Here is a 15,232-nt window from a genome sequence, read left to right as displayed (position 1 = left end):
GTTTGTTAGAGAGAGAGAGAGAGAGAGAGAGAGAGAGAGAGAGAGAGAGAGAGAGAGAGAGAGAGAGACAGAGAGAGAGAGAGAGAAAGAGAAATCGAGAAATTTTATTTGTTAATAATTAAGTTGCTTTATATGAAAAAATGAACGCCCCTAAACAGGAGAGGGAATGTAGGAGAGATCTTGTTTTGCGTGAAATGTTTTCTTTATTCCGTTTTGGCATAAAAGAACAGCGTTATGTAAAATATATATATAGCAAAGTATATAGTAAAATATATAATAAAATATATTTTATGTTCAAAAATTACATTCTTTTTATAAAAATAATTTTATTAATAACTTTTTATAATAAAAAACAAACGATGACTAAAATCTATCAAAGGTCATTCAGGGTCATGACCTTGATAATATATGTTAAAGTCAAGGTGATTTGGAGTGGGGTCCCCTGTTCGATAGATTTACCAAAGATATTCTCAAATATCCCTTATGTCCTTAATACACGGATGTTCTTAATGAGTATTAGCTATAGTTATCAATCAAAGACTTTATTCGTTAAAAGGTTATTGAATTAAACATATAAAGGGTGTCCCAAAATTAACGCAAGATTTGAATTTGCCGCCATTTGTGCAGTAAAGTGTTGGCAACCAAAAAAAAAAACAATTTAACAGCTGACAGTTTAGGGTTAATGAAAATGAGTTCGTTGAATGGATTATTGAATCATCAACAAATGGATGCTGATTTTTCGAGCAAAATCATCCTAAGCGATGAAGCACATTTTCACCTTGATGGCTTTGTTAATCGCCAAAATTGCCCCCTAGATCGTGTGATTTAACACCATTAGATTTCTTTTTATGGGGTTATTTGAAATCACAGGTCTATGTCAACAAGCCCACAACCACCCGTGCATTAAAGGAGGAGATTCAACGCTGCATCAACGAAATTCAGCCACATTTATGCAAAATGGTCATGGAAAATTTCGACAAACGAGTGCGTATGTGCATGCAAAGCCGTGGAGGCCATTTGCCCGATGTGTTATTCCACAAATAACCCTATCCTATGTACTTTATGATTCAGTAAAAAAATAACAATCAAAAGACTAAAAACTGTGTTTTCTATTTAATTCAAATCTTGCGTTAATTTTGGGACACCCTTTATGTATACACGTGCCAAAATTATCCATTAATTTTATGCACAATAACATTGTACCACAAAATTGATTCTTTTTGAATACAATCGTTTCGAAATACAGTCGTTTTTAATAATTTTCTGACCGCTAGATATGATTTTGTTTCCTGAATTACTTTATAATGTCATTAATTTTACAAAATTGTGGTTAAAGTTGCAAAAAAGTTATTTCAGTAGTACATATTCTAACTATAATACAATACGTATATATTATACTCGTTGAAAAAATTTTATTGTAATCAAAATTAAATATGTTGTTAGAACCTTAAGTTTCTAAAAGAAATTTGTTATGTTAATTATAATTAAAAAAATATTTATAATTAATATAAGATTTATTGTATCAAGGGTTGACTTACATAGCCATTAAAGACCAAATATTTTTTAATTATTCAACATTAATGACATATATAAATTACATCTTTGACGTAATAAGTTCTATATTAATTACAAATATTTTTTTTAATTATAATGAATGCAATAAATTTTTTGTAAGGCTTGAAAGTCTTACAAAGATACTTAACGTTAATTGCAATAAAACTTTTTCAATATATCACATATCTAAGTTATAATGCCACTAGAATATTTCTTTTCTGTAACTTTCATCGCAATTTTTTCAAAATTCTGATATAATAGAACAGTGTGGTATAATATAATAGAACGCAGAATTGTCTAAAAAAAACTATGGGAAGCAATTACTTTCGTCTTTATATATTTTTTTAGTTAAAATAATGTTAAAAATAATGTTAAAAATAATTCAAGACTGAAATATATGTCAAACTATATATTTCAAAAATAAGTATTATAATAATAGTATTTAAATAAGCATTAAATTAAATATCATCTTCGGACTTTCGCTCAGTTGAATATCATTTAACTCATATTGATAGTAAACGAATTACAATGATTATATAGGACCGTTCTGAGCCGGTTTCTGACTAGTGTTGCGGTAACGTAAATCACCGCAACGTGATTCGAGCGTGACAGGGTACTCACTCAGCTTACGCAATCCGGCTGTGCAAACGACTGTTTTTTTTCCATGATTCTACTACACTCGCCGTCAGGATTGATGATAATGACGCGCGAAGAGAATCGGGGAAATGCCTCGACGTCATCCTCATCGCCGTTTATCAAAACCTACATGACGTCATCATTTTCGTGAAACTTTGCGAAATAAAAGAATGTCTTAACGTACATTTAACATAAGATCTTGAAAATAAAATTTTCAGATTTTTCAACCGTTTCGTCGAGTCACTATCCGCGCGATTTATAAACTTCGATTCTATATCCAGCTGCCGCTTAACCCTATTTATAACAGTATAATCGAGACATTGCATTATTTCGTTAAAAACAGCAGCACTATTCTATCGAGGATAAGGCGCTTGTCGAGCGATAAAATAGCTTAATAGTATAAATAACTTAATAAGCCGGCGATAATAAAACGGTAATACCGTACGAAGTAAATGGTTTCCAGGGAGGGTTGTTTTGTTAAAAATTTTTTTTTTAAACATCAGATTAAATTAAACATGTTATTTTTTAAAACAATTTAAAATAAATGTTTAAAACGTTATGTCTAAAAAATTTGTTTTTAATACTATTTAATAGAGGAGAAGGTGATACTTCAATTACATTTTACATGATATAATAACTTGATTAATAATGAATATTTAAGTTTAAAACTTGACAATTACATTCATTAAAATGTTGTTGAATCGATTCTGGACTCAAAATTACGAAATATTTATTACTTAGGACACTAATAAAATGTGGCGACATTGCATAATGGCGAATCGAAACATGAATGGCAATGTAGCCTTCCATAAAAATAGTATTAAAAAGTTTTTAGAAAACTAACTTTTTAATTGTCAAGTTTTAAACTTAAATATTCATTATTAATCAGTTTGGTTATAAAAAAATTAACAAAAAAGTAGAGTGTATTGCAGAATATATGCATGTACTCGTATACAAATGTATATATGTATACATACACATGTATACATATAACTTTATGTATACAGGGTATTTGGAATATAATGATAAATTTTTCGCATACAGGCAGAATAGACTAAACTGAGAAGAAAAGTCCTTTATCATTTTGCAATTTTCGCAATAATTAACAAGATATTAATTGCTAAAAATTGCCGAAAATTGATCTTCAATAATTTTTCATTCGAATACTATCAATTTTACAGAAAAACTGCAAAAAATTGTTAATTTTCTTCTCATAGAGCTCTAAGAATTTTTTACCGTATTTTCTTATGTTGATAAAAATAAGAAAAAATGCAATACTAAAAAGTTGATAAAAAATTCTGAAAAAATTCATAGAGTTCTATGAGAAGAAAATAAACAATTTTTATCTTTTGCAGTTTTTCTGTAAAGTTGATAGTATTTGAGTATAAATTTTGATTGAAGACCAATTTTCGGTAATTTTTATCAATTAATATCTTGTTAACTATTGCAAAAATTGTAAGATGGTAGAGGACTTTTCTTTTCAATTTAATCCATTCTGCCTCTATGCAAAAGATTTATTATTATTTTCCAAACACCCTGTATACAAGCAGCTCAGCAGCCTATAAAAATCTATAGTAACATAAATTATAGATTAATATTACAACTACAATTAGTTATAAGGAATAATTATTTTGAAATAAAAATCTCAAAGAAGAAGCCGCGAGTAATAAATATGCATAAAGGACCACATTATCAAAATGCTATGCTATTGTTTAAATTTGCATAACTTAAAATATATAATCAAATAAAATGTTAAACAACACATAAAATACCAAACAACACATTCAAATATACTTATATGTAATAATACGCTCAAGTTTAAGAAAAATAAGAAAGTAGGTGTAATTATAAATGCTAAAATATACCTAAAAAATATTTCAAAATACTTAAAAGTAAAAATGCGTTATAATAAAATATAATAAATATATGTTTAAAAGCTATTTTTTTTGTTTTAAACATGATTTTTTTCTACAGCTGTTTAAAACATTAAAGCTATATAAAACATTAAAAATATGTTTTAAACAAAAAAAAATTGAATGTTTTTTTTTTAAAAACACGTTTTTTATCAACCTTATTTTCAGGAGTCTCAAAATATCTTTTTTCAATCTCCTGCATGCGATATGATTAATTAATATAATACAATTTCATCAGTGGTTCTTTATATAAGGAATTTGACAAAAAATGAAACTGATTAAATAATGTATAATATATATGTTAAATCTATTAATAAAACTAACAATTATATAAAATAAAACAATCGAGTGCGTCGAAGTTAATCGAATTAATAATGAAAATTATGTAGATTACATCGAGTGAGATCTAGTTGAAAATCAATTTTCGAGTGAAATTTTCGAGCTTTTTAGTGCTCCTCATAATGCGTATATGTTTTAAAACCACAAGATGTTTTCTATGATGAAGTTTAATAATGTGATCTTAAAACTACTCTATATACGTGTTTCAGTAAAATCGTTTTCTCTGGAGTTGGCTGATGATTCAGCAACTTGATCCGTGCACTTCATTTGATTAATCAATGATTAAGTGACTTTTACTGTTTTCTGCGTGAATCATGCACATCTGTGTGACAACTACTCTCTTTGTCATTTATCCACTACACTTATCTTTGAAAAATATATTTTTTAATGAAGGCATTAGTCTGTTTTAAACGCACTACTCGATCTCTTGTATGTACACGATAAATGGAAATTAATAATACGGTTCTTTTTATTTGTTAATTATGTGACAAATATAAACATTCAAAGAAATTAAAAGTGGTATAAAAAGTACCGAAAATTTTTTTAAATATATGTATTCAGAATAAATGCTAAAATTGTTACATATATGCATTATTTTTGAATATAATATCAATATCTTTTAATCATATCGATATATTATTGTATTAAATGAACCTTGATATTATAAACTTTATCTGATTTAAAATGCATTTATTTATAATGCATTCTTGATATACTATATATACATATTTTATAGAATAAATACTTAAAACGAATTAAATTACAAATGGTTATCATATTATTATATTATTATTAAATTATTTGGGAAAAAATACTATATATATGGATATATTTTATATATAATTGTATATAATTTTATATAATTTTATATAATTTTATGTAATTATATATAATTATATATGAAACATTTTTTCCCGAGTACATTACAAGCTCCTGGAAGATTTTAGTACGATATTATTTTTGAGCTTTCAAAATTTTAAAAGAAGTCTAGAGAGATACTAGAGTAAAACTGCTGGTTAGGGGATTCCATTCCAATCACTTTAAATCTTAACATATAATGCAAGATCATACAACCATGAGTAACATTCAAAAGGCAGCCATCGTTATTTATTAAAAAGCTATTAATAATTAAAATTAATTATTCTTTTAAACAGTAGCTAACACATACACACACACACAAAGCTTATTTTTATGTGGAATGTTACCTATGTAAAAAAACCTATATAAAACACTGAAATTGGCTGCGTTCAGCAGTTATTGACATTAAACATAATTGATCCTGCCCTTAATTTCTCACTGAATCTAAATGTGTAAACCAATCATATTAAAGAATTTAACAATAGTTACAAAGCTGCTTTTTTTTGCTAAACACAGCCATATAATATAGTATTACTGGAACGAGCGCTAGTTTCACAATCAGACAAAAAAATCAGTCCAAGTGGTATCTTTACCCTTTTTGAATCTATACTTAACTATGACTGCGTATGTGCAATATCGTTTACTACACAGCGTATATATAAATGTATACCTTTAATAATAATAAGATTACCCACTATTATTGTAATTTGACATGCAATTTTTGTATAGTTGTAGAAAGAAAAAAATCATTTTTTACAAAATAAAAACACCGAGAAAGAAACTTTCAAATCGGATAATATTATTGGTATCTTACAACCCAACTGTTCAATGATGTATTTGACTCTGTCATATTTTGAGCTGCAACCAAGGTGTATCCCCCCCCCCCCCGAATGTTGCCGGATTGCAACGTATTAGTTTGCGCGTCAGTGCATTTCCTCGATAGCGAGAGACATTGGACTTGATCCAATAAGTCGATGGACTTTATTCCACTTTATCTGCTTTTATCGTTTATCAAAAAATCGAACATGGAAATTTGCACGTGATTGTGCTTCAATTTTGCAGTTGAAACATTTTCGGGTCATTCTTTACTTTTGTAGACGGTGCCGTAACATTTTCTGGAAATCTCGGAACAAATTTTTGAGAAATTGTCTATTTTTTCTAGTCACAGGAAAAATCAACGATGGACGGACAATAAATAAATTAGGATATTTCAGAAATGATCTAATGTGTGTTAATAAATGGAAGCATAAAAAACATACAATACGAGATATATGACATGAAATTATAGAGAATAACACATATATTCCAAAACTGGAAGACAAAATGATATGTAGAATGAGAAGAGTAAATTGATCGTTAATCTTTGAAAATTAGAGAATCTCAAGAGGGATGATTTTGCATTAATAATAGTAAAAGTTTAATTTTAGATCTAAAAAAATTTAGAAAAATGCTAGAAGAAATATTGAAAAAATTATATTTTATATAAGAAAATATAAAATACAAAATATATAAATTTTTTAATAAATTATTTTAAATACAATAATAAGAAATAATGCCTATATCGGTCGAAGGTAGATCTTGAGTGCTTTAAATAATTTCATGTAAATTTACATACCACATTTGTATAGTATTTCAAATTGCACTCCGAATTGATTTTTCGTACTTAGAAACGCAACTGATGAACTATAGTAATATCATAAATTAAATTGACGAGCAATTTAACAATTTGATGCTTAATTGGCATCATTTTAAGAAGATCTTTATGTACAGAAAATCTGTAAATAAATTTATTGCGAAAAATATTACTCGGCTGTGAGTCGAGTCGGAATTTCTAGCATTCCAAATTTATTTACAGATTTTCAGTACATTAGTTCAGGATCATGACTTGAACAATATTTGTCAAGATCAAGGCCATTGGAAATTTCTCTTATCTTCATTTTTACATAAAAACAAGACTTAGAAAACACTCTCCAATGGCCTCAATTTTGACAAATGTTATCAAGATGGCCTTGAACAACATTCTCTTTACAATTCTACCTGTCTCATGTCATGCATGAATAAAGAGAGATGTACTGATATTTTCCGTCATTTTGAGAAAACGTCCAAGAGCATATAATCTTTCTGCTTTTAGGCCGAAATTCATATTATAATAAATTTTTATTTCAGATCGTTTTAAAATGACACAAATCAATCACAGACTTGTATTACATCTCAATATATTACTTAAGATGATCTTAAAATAAGAATGGATTAACTATAAATACCGGCTTAAGGTTATTTTTTAGAACCTTTTTTTTTTTTTTTAGAAAAAAACAGACCGTTTTTTTTCCAAAGCGTTTTCTTTCCAAGATATCAAATCAATATTTCATATTTAACTTTACGATGACAATAATTATAGTCCTATGTTTTTGATTAAACAGTTCCTGACAAATGTAACAACGGAGCAATCTTCTAAAGATTAGCTAATTTTCATCAAATCTATCGATTAAAGTTGTTAGGTGAAAGAATAGCGTTTTCAGGAGACCGTTAACGTTATTCGGAAAAGGCGATGATAAAGTAAAGGTTACATTCCAAAATGTTCAAGTGTTTTTCTCGAAGAGGACGTTTTGGAATGTATTAAACTAAGAATCTCATAAGATTGTATACGTGCGAGTACACAACCAACAGTAGATAAATGCCATTAACGATCTAGCTGGATTTTAAATGCTTGTATAATTTTGGAATGCAGTTCAGAAAAATTTTCACTAAAAATGTCTTGCAATAGAAGTGCGTAGGAATCCATTTACACAAGAAACTATCTTGAAAGATATATAGTTTGAATGATCTTAATTCATTCTGCGTTCTTTTGTAGAGATGAAATGATTCCAAGGACATTTCTGCTTTTCACATGGTGGAAACGATTTCGCACCGTGACGTAACGTTCCATTGCGCCGTTTCTAGTGGCCGCAACGCGCTTAAATTCTGACGTGTGCCGAACGAATTTTGTTAACGAAAATTTTCGCAATGACAGACACGCGTAATGTAATCCAGACGATTGCGAGCTCTCGTAATTGCGCCTGTCTACGTCAATGTCGTCAATGCAAGTGCACATATGGATAAACAACCGAGTTATTATGCTGAGTCTCGCGATTGGTACAATTGAAGTTCCGGCGGTATCGTCAAGGCGCAAGTGTCCCCCACGTGTTATTATTTGCGTCTTCCTCTATTCTAACTCGATCCTTTGTCGTATATCGAAATGTATACGCAGTATATCTGTCATTAAAGCGCGACTAGAGTTTGACGTAGCGGTATCTATTACACAAAGCGGACCACATGACTCGATCACCTCGATTATTCTCTGTAGAGACTTTCAATTTTGTTCCGAGTTCTCTTGATTCCGATGGAGTAAAGAATGAATAAATTAAACAATTTTCTTTAGAACACGCAGTTTCAATAAATCAATAAAATAGTACAAAAAATAATGTGCACACACTGTGTCGCTATAGTTCCTTGATGCGAACAAAAAAATGATTAAATAAAGGAAATATTAGTTAGTGGCTTCTTTAAGCTCATCAACTTAAAGTCTTGAACATTACATATCTAGATCATTTTGTTAAATCAATAATGCTTCAAAAAGCGAAATTTTTTTTTAGAAAAACATGTATCAATTTTTCTTATTTTAAACATATTGTAACAAATGTAACATATTAATTGCAATAAAAGTTATTGTGTTGTAAATATAAAAAAATCCAATTATTTCCTAATTATTTCGTAATTTATTCTTGTATCGGAGTAGAGATCTTCTACACGAAGAAAAAGGTACTTAAAAACTTATTTGTGAGATATAATATTTATTTTACTGAAATAGATTCTTATTTAAATACGGTGAAATAATATTTTATTTTTAGCAAATAAACCATCTGTTTCATTTTATTTATAATTAATGAGACATTTTACAAAAATGTATATTTTGTCATCATAGTAAAATCTTTATTCAATTTTGATCACTATATATTATTTTTATAATCAATAAATGTTGAAGAAAATGTTTATTTGCAAATATTAAGACTATTTTTTCAATGTAATCAGAGTTTGGCCACAACGAAAGATCTGACATTTTTCGTTAAAATCGTTCAGATAAGAAAATATATGTTTTAGCTCTGCAATAGCGTAAAAGATATATGCTCTCTCGTTCTAACTCTAGTACAAGAAAAAAAAAAAAATTTTATCTCTGACTAATTCGATTTGACGAAGAATCATTGGACCAGTAAATTGTTATTTCATGGCCAGTCTCTGATTAAAGGGTCTCTATATCTTAAGAGAGCTTAGGAATGTCATCCCAGGTAGCAAAGTTCGTCATTTTCAAGTCATATTTGTACAAATGACGTCAAGTGACCAAAAAGTGACTATAGGTTTTTATTCGACGACATTCCGTGACTGAAAATCATACTGATGTCATTTCCGTGATGTCACATTGACGTCATAAGTCGCCAGTTAGTATAATGGCCAATAAAAGACCAAAATATAACGACTCAAAATGACGGCTCACGATGACATCAATCGTCTGTGACATTCAAACGTCAATTTGACTTTATTAGGACGTCAGTAATGGTCAGTAAAAGCCTAAAATATGACGTCAAAATGACAAACTTTGTTATTTGGGATCTAACTTCTTTTTTATAGACATAAAAAATGTCCAATTAGCATATTCTTTTATAATAAATAATGCATTTAGTCACGTCATATAATAAAAATACAGGATAAAAATTATTCGTTATAAATTCTACATCACGTCGATTCCCTAGTGAATTTTTTGACAAAGAAATAAAATATAATGTTTAGAAAGATAAAATGCAATATTTAAGAAAAAGTTTAGATAGCTTAAGTAGCTTGAAACTAATGCAAACACAAACAATTAAAGGAAAGTGTTTCGTGTTTCAAAAGCAATTGAGTAGTACTTCTGTGATCTATTTTCGCATTGCTTTCATTCGATAACGATCATGATATGACCGCAAATTGCCATGGTCTGACCTCTACTGCGATCGAAGCGCCAATCAACGCCGAAAACTCGGGCTTCAATTTCATATTCTCATCTAATTGATACCAACTTATTATTATTATGTACTTTAAAGTACATAATAAATTAATAATAAAAATAAGTTTTAATGTCGTTTAATAAATGATAAGCAGTATTAATTATCATTAAATAATTATTGTCTGAAATCTGTCAGAAGTCGGTCAGAAATTTGATATGATACTTGACGCGGACAAAAATTAAAGATCAGACTAATTAATATTAAATTGAAGGTAAATACACACGTACATGACAAAAAAAAGATCAAGAAATACGAACTCGCGCACTTCCAGGGGTAATTGTTTTATTCTCCTACCGACAGTTGTCGGTGTCGTTGCGCAGCTTTTTCACCATATAAAATATCTGCGCAACGACACCGACAACTGTCGGTAGGCGTGTAAAGGCAGTTACAGAATCGCGCCCTAGGAACTTGGAGGAGGCTCATTCGGCATATATTTATGGAAACTTTGTCTATAATCAGGAACTCAAACACGCTCAAACACTCGAAAATTATTTCGTTGAAGATGGCTCGCAAGAAGACGAAATTTTCGAACAAATACGTCGTATGTAATAGAAAATTATATTATTAATTTAGCGCACAATAACTGCGAAGTATTATTCTTATTTGCTTGTACTGTGAGTTTAAATTGTTTTATATATATATATATATATACATATCTGAGAGTTCAATAAAATATTATTTAAATATATAATAAGAAGTTATAAAATATCAATTTTTCGATATCAATGGAAAATCACTCGGGAAGATACGAAGGTATTCGAATTCAATCAGATGACCTGCTTTTTCTCTGTGACATTAACGATTTGAGAATACTTTCGACTTTTTATAATCCGTCTATTTTCATCGGATACACGCTGAAAAAAAAAATTTGCAATAAAGCGATGATAAGTAATAATGATTAATATTATAATTGCGAACATTATAATATTCGTTTTCACGTTACCAGCGTCTGTTTTAGAGAGCAAAATAGGAAATTTTATTATCTTTCGTTTTTACCGACTATAATAAATATATATGTTTTTAACATTGAAAATGATCCGAGCGTGATCGATACGTTTGTTTACTGCTAGCATATTAAATTTTTATTTAATAACATATTTGTTTCTTTTATTTTTGTTCAACTTTTATATTTTGACGATTTATTTTAATAATTTTTAGTTTGTAGTCCCTTTTTTCTTTGGTTTTTAAAAAAAAAGCTCGCTCTTACACAAGACTAAATTACTAGTGCAACAAATTTCATTCAGTCTCAGCAGATAAGTGACAGATGATATGCATAATTGCATTTTTTTTCCACAATCACGTTTTATCAATCAGTTCGCAATTGAATTCGTTGCAGTTAATTTCGTCATTTACGAAAAATTACATTAATTAAAAATTCAGGACTGCGCGTTTATGAAATTCAATGGCTGCAATGTTTTTTAGGAAAACAAATTGCACATAAACTTATGTAAAAAAAATGGAAAACAAGTATATACTGGAATTCCTAAATTCATTACAAGCGAAATATTAAAAAAAACGTTTGAGATAAAAGTTTTAATGTAAAGAGAAAAGATGATAAATGTAACAATACTTTACAATATATATATACTTTAAAAAATAGTAATATTTTTCATGCTACCTATATAAATTTAAAATGTATATATTTTCTGTAATAAGATTCCTTTATATACTTTTTATACAAAAAGTGTACCGAATTTAAATATCAAAACTTCAGGAGTATGTAGGGAATCGGTAATTATTTATTACAAGGGACTCACTCCCGACGACCTTGACCATATGTTGTCAAGGTCATCATCCTGAGTAACTTTACCTTAACAATTAAATGGCATTCTCTTTTACTTTTTGAGATATTTAGAGTTAAAGTGCAATTTTAGTATCATACGCCTATATAACCTTCTACGCGAAGCGAAGTTCAGCACACCTTCTGTCTAAAAGCGTACGACTTTCCATGCAAAGCAAGATCATAAATAGCATATTATTATATAATTTATTCATTAAATTTCAGTTGGGTTTAGTTAAGTGGAGGTTAGTTAGGTAGGTGTATTAATTATACTTGTTGAAAAAAGCCAGATAAAATAAATGAAGCTAAATGATGATAAAGATTAGAGCAAAACAAATAATTTTGTTGTGCATGCAAATGGGAAACTCACCGAGATGCGACAACGAGTATGGATCTGAAACAACAAAAAAGACACAGACAGGATTAAATGTTATGTTGACTTTAATGATTACATGAACTGCAGATTGCTCAATTAACAAATATTTTTATCAATAAATAATTATAATAACAAAGTGAGGCACTTCGTACTCCAAACGGAAACAAGACGGCGCAGATCTGCGATTTTCTCAAAATTTATTTATAAAAGGCACTATCAATTTCAAACAGTTACACAAGTTAGTGTAACACAAGTGTAACAAGTTTTCCCAATCAACGTCGCAAAACTTGAAAGTGTATTTTTCGAAATGGAAAATCAATTTTTTATTAGTAAAATTGGTAGGACGTAAGTATGATTCTTTTAATTATAAAAAAAGATCTTTTAATTATTATAGGACATTGCATATGCGGTATGCATTAATTTAATTAGCGCGATAAACATTTGTTTAATATCAGATCACAGATCTCTTTTGAGAACTATTCGCTCGATTTGATTGATATGATACTCGATCTGCATTTCGTTAAAGCCATTATCTTTTCCTCCTCCTTCTTCTCTTTTTTTATTGAAGATTATTATAGAACGTGTGGTCCGCATTCAAGGTCCAACTGAATCTATCGACGCACATTAAGATAAAGTAGCGGGGAAAACCTATTTATAGATTATAGGCCACTTCGTCTTTCTTTCTCGAGAAGGCTAGTAAAAAGAATCGAATGATTGATAGACTTTCCCTCTGCAACGTCATATTAGAAATGTTTTATACTCAACCGACTAATAATCATTTCAGTTTATTAAAAGAAAGAGGGAATTGTAACTGTAAAAGTATTTTTTTCTAAATAATTATATTTACCAGAGATATACATATATTCTCGCCTCTTTAATATCTGGAGAATACATCATGTTTATAAGGCACTGAACGATCAGAAAGGATTTACCTTTAATGAGCAAAAAGAATGAGCAATCTGCGATACGTCTAACTAACTGTAATATTCATAATATCGTGGAACACATGAACAAACTAATGCTTAAAATCGAGAGTAAGGAAATGGGGTTTACTATTAACAAAGAGTAAGATCAAGCTCATGTATGTCCGAGCTGGTAATCCCGACACTATTCGAGACATAGAGATTGTGGATTTTATTATCCGGGATTGGTAATATGCAAAGATGGAAGATGCGACAAAGCAAAGAATCTCCATGGTCAAAGATGTGATGATGAGGCTTGTGAACATCTAGAAAACCGGAAGACCTCGAGCAGGATGAAAATTCCTCTTGTTCTGGTTTTTTTCCATATTTTTTTATAGAAGGAGAGTCAGAGGATTGACGCGTTTGAAATGTGACGTTGGAATGTTGCAGATTCTATGGACCGCTAGACATACCAATACATCCATTCTTTGAGAGTTTGAAATAAAAAGATCGACTATCCTATTATATGTCGTCAACGTATATACTATTCTACTTCGACCATGAAGTTACACAAGCGCGGCAATAATATTCTTGAAAAATTGGTAATCATTGGAACGTTAGCAATGTCAAGGAAAAAGAGCATGAGGCTGTGACAGAAACCGCCAATGGAAACGCTTCATACGTGTGAAGTTCAAGTAGTTGCATCAAATGGAGGTCATGATCTTCAGGCAGCTTTTAGAATCGACTTGTGTGTGTGTGTGTGCGCGCGCGCGCGCGCGCGCGTGCGTGTGTGTGTGAGAGAAAAAGAGCTGTTTAATTAAAAAATGACTTTTTTCAAATACAAGAATACAGAGAGAGAGAGAGAGAGAGAGAGAGAGAGAGAGAAGGGTTCCGTTTGATTACAAAATTATTTTCTACAACTTCGTTTGCACACAGCACATACGACCGTATTACGCATAGCGCATTGAACACACAATATTGCATACAGCACATTACACACACGATCATATTGTATACACACTGCATTGCACACACGACCGTAATATAGTTCTTTTATTTTACGTGAATAATATGATCGCACCCACAGAAAAGATTTCCATATCCAATGCTATTACTCCTTGATCTAGAATAAAATAAGATATAGAGCCAATCGTATTTATTCTTCAAAAAAAATATTTTCTTCTTAAATGAAAAATTTTTTAATCTGGAATAAAATATTCTTGAATGGATGTGTCTATTCCATTAATTTTCTTAACAAAAAAATTTAGGTTAAACACAACATTTAACATTAAACATCAATCTAAAAGAAATCTCTTATTCCATTTTTACGGAAAGAAGTCTGCAGAATGTTAGTAATTTTACATTTTTCAGTAACGAAAAACTGGGCTCGGCCGAGACTCGGATTCAGGATCTCTCGTTTTGTGTGTCTCTCATCTAGCGTAGTTACACTACGAGAGCTTCGCTGTCATGATGCTATTAGCATCACGTATATAACATTAGATATGGATATATTCTAAACGTAAGAATATAAATAAAATCAATATAAAGAATATATCAACCTAAATTTATGTGTTATACTCGTCTCAAGACAAGATATCGATTTTATTTTATTCGAGGAAGTAGAATAAAAATTATTGATACAATCTTAATACAATTATAATTTTATATTTTATACAGCTGAGCTAAGATTGAGTACGTCAAGAATATTTTTTTTTCTCGATATTAAAAATTCTTTCTGAGAGTGCGTGTGTGCAACGTGGAGAGGGTTCCGTTAGCGCACATCCTGATTTAGTACACAT

The 15,232-nt window shown here is 29.7% G+C and overlaps 1 protein-coding gene across 4 annotated transcripts in view; it reads right to left on the bottom strand.

Moving 5' to 3' along the window:
• The window catches only part of LOC108756012, a 141,827-nt gene that overhangs the window by 21,236 nt on the left and 105,359 nt on the right, over positions 1-15,232 (bottom strand). For 3 of the 4 annotated variants that reach the window (XM_018499550.1, XM_018499560.1, XM_018499569.1), the window contains exon 4: positions 12,526-12,549. The exons of the other annotated variant lie outside the window; for it this stretch is intronic. In XM_018499550.1, coding sequence (XP_018355052.1) covers positions 12,526-12,549 — 24 coding nt within the window. The remainder of the gene's footprint in view (positions 1-12,525; positions 12,550-15,232) is intronic. 4 annotated transcript variants of the gene reach the window in all.

The sequence above is a fragment of the Trachymyrmex septentrionalis genome, unplaced genomic scaffold (genome assembly GCF_001594115.1).
Source record: "Trachymyrmex septentrionalis isolate Tsep2-gDNA-1 unplaced genomic scaffold, Tsep1.0 scaffold126, whole genome shotgun sequence".
NCBI lineage: Eukaryota > Metazoa > Arthropoda > Insecta > Hymenoptera > Formicidae > Trachymyrmex > Trachymyrmex septentrionalis.
Note: the sequence above shows the minus strand (reverse complement) of the source record. Positions and strands in the feature narration are given on the sequence as shown.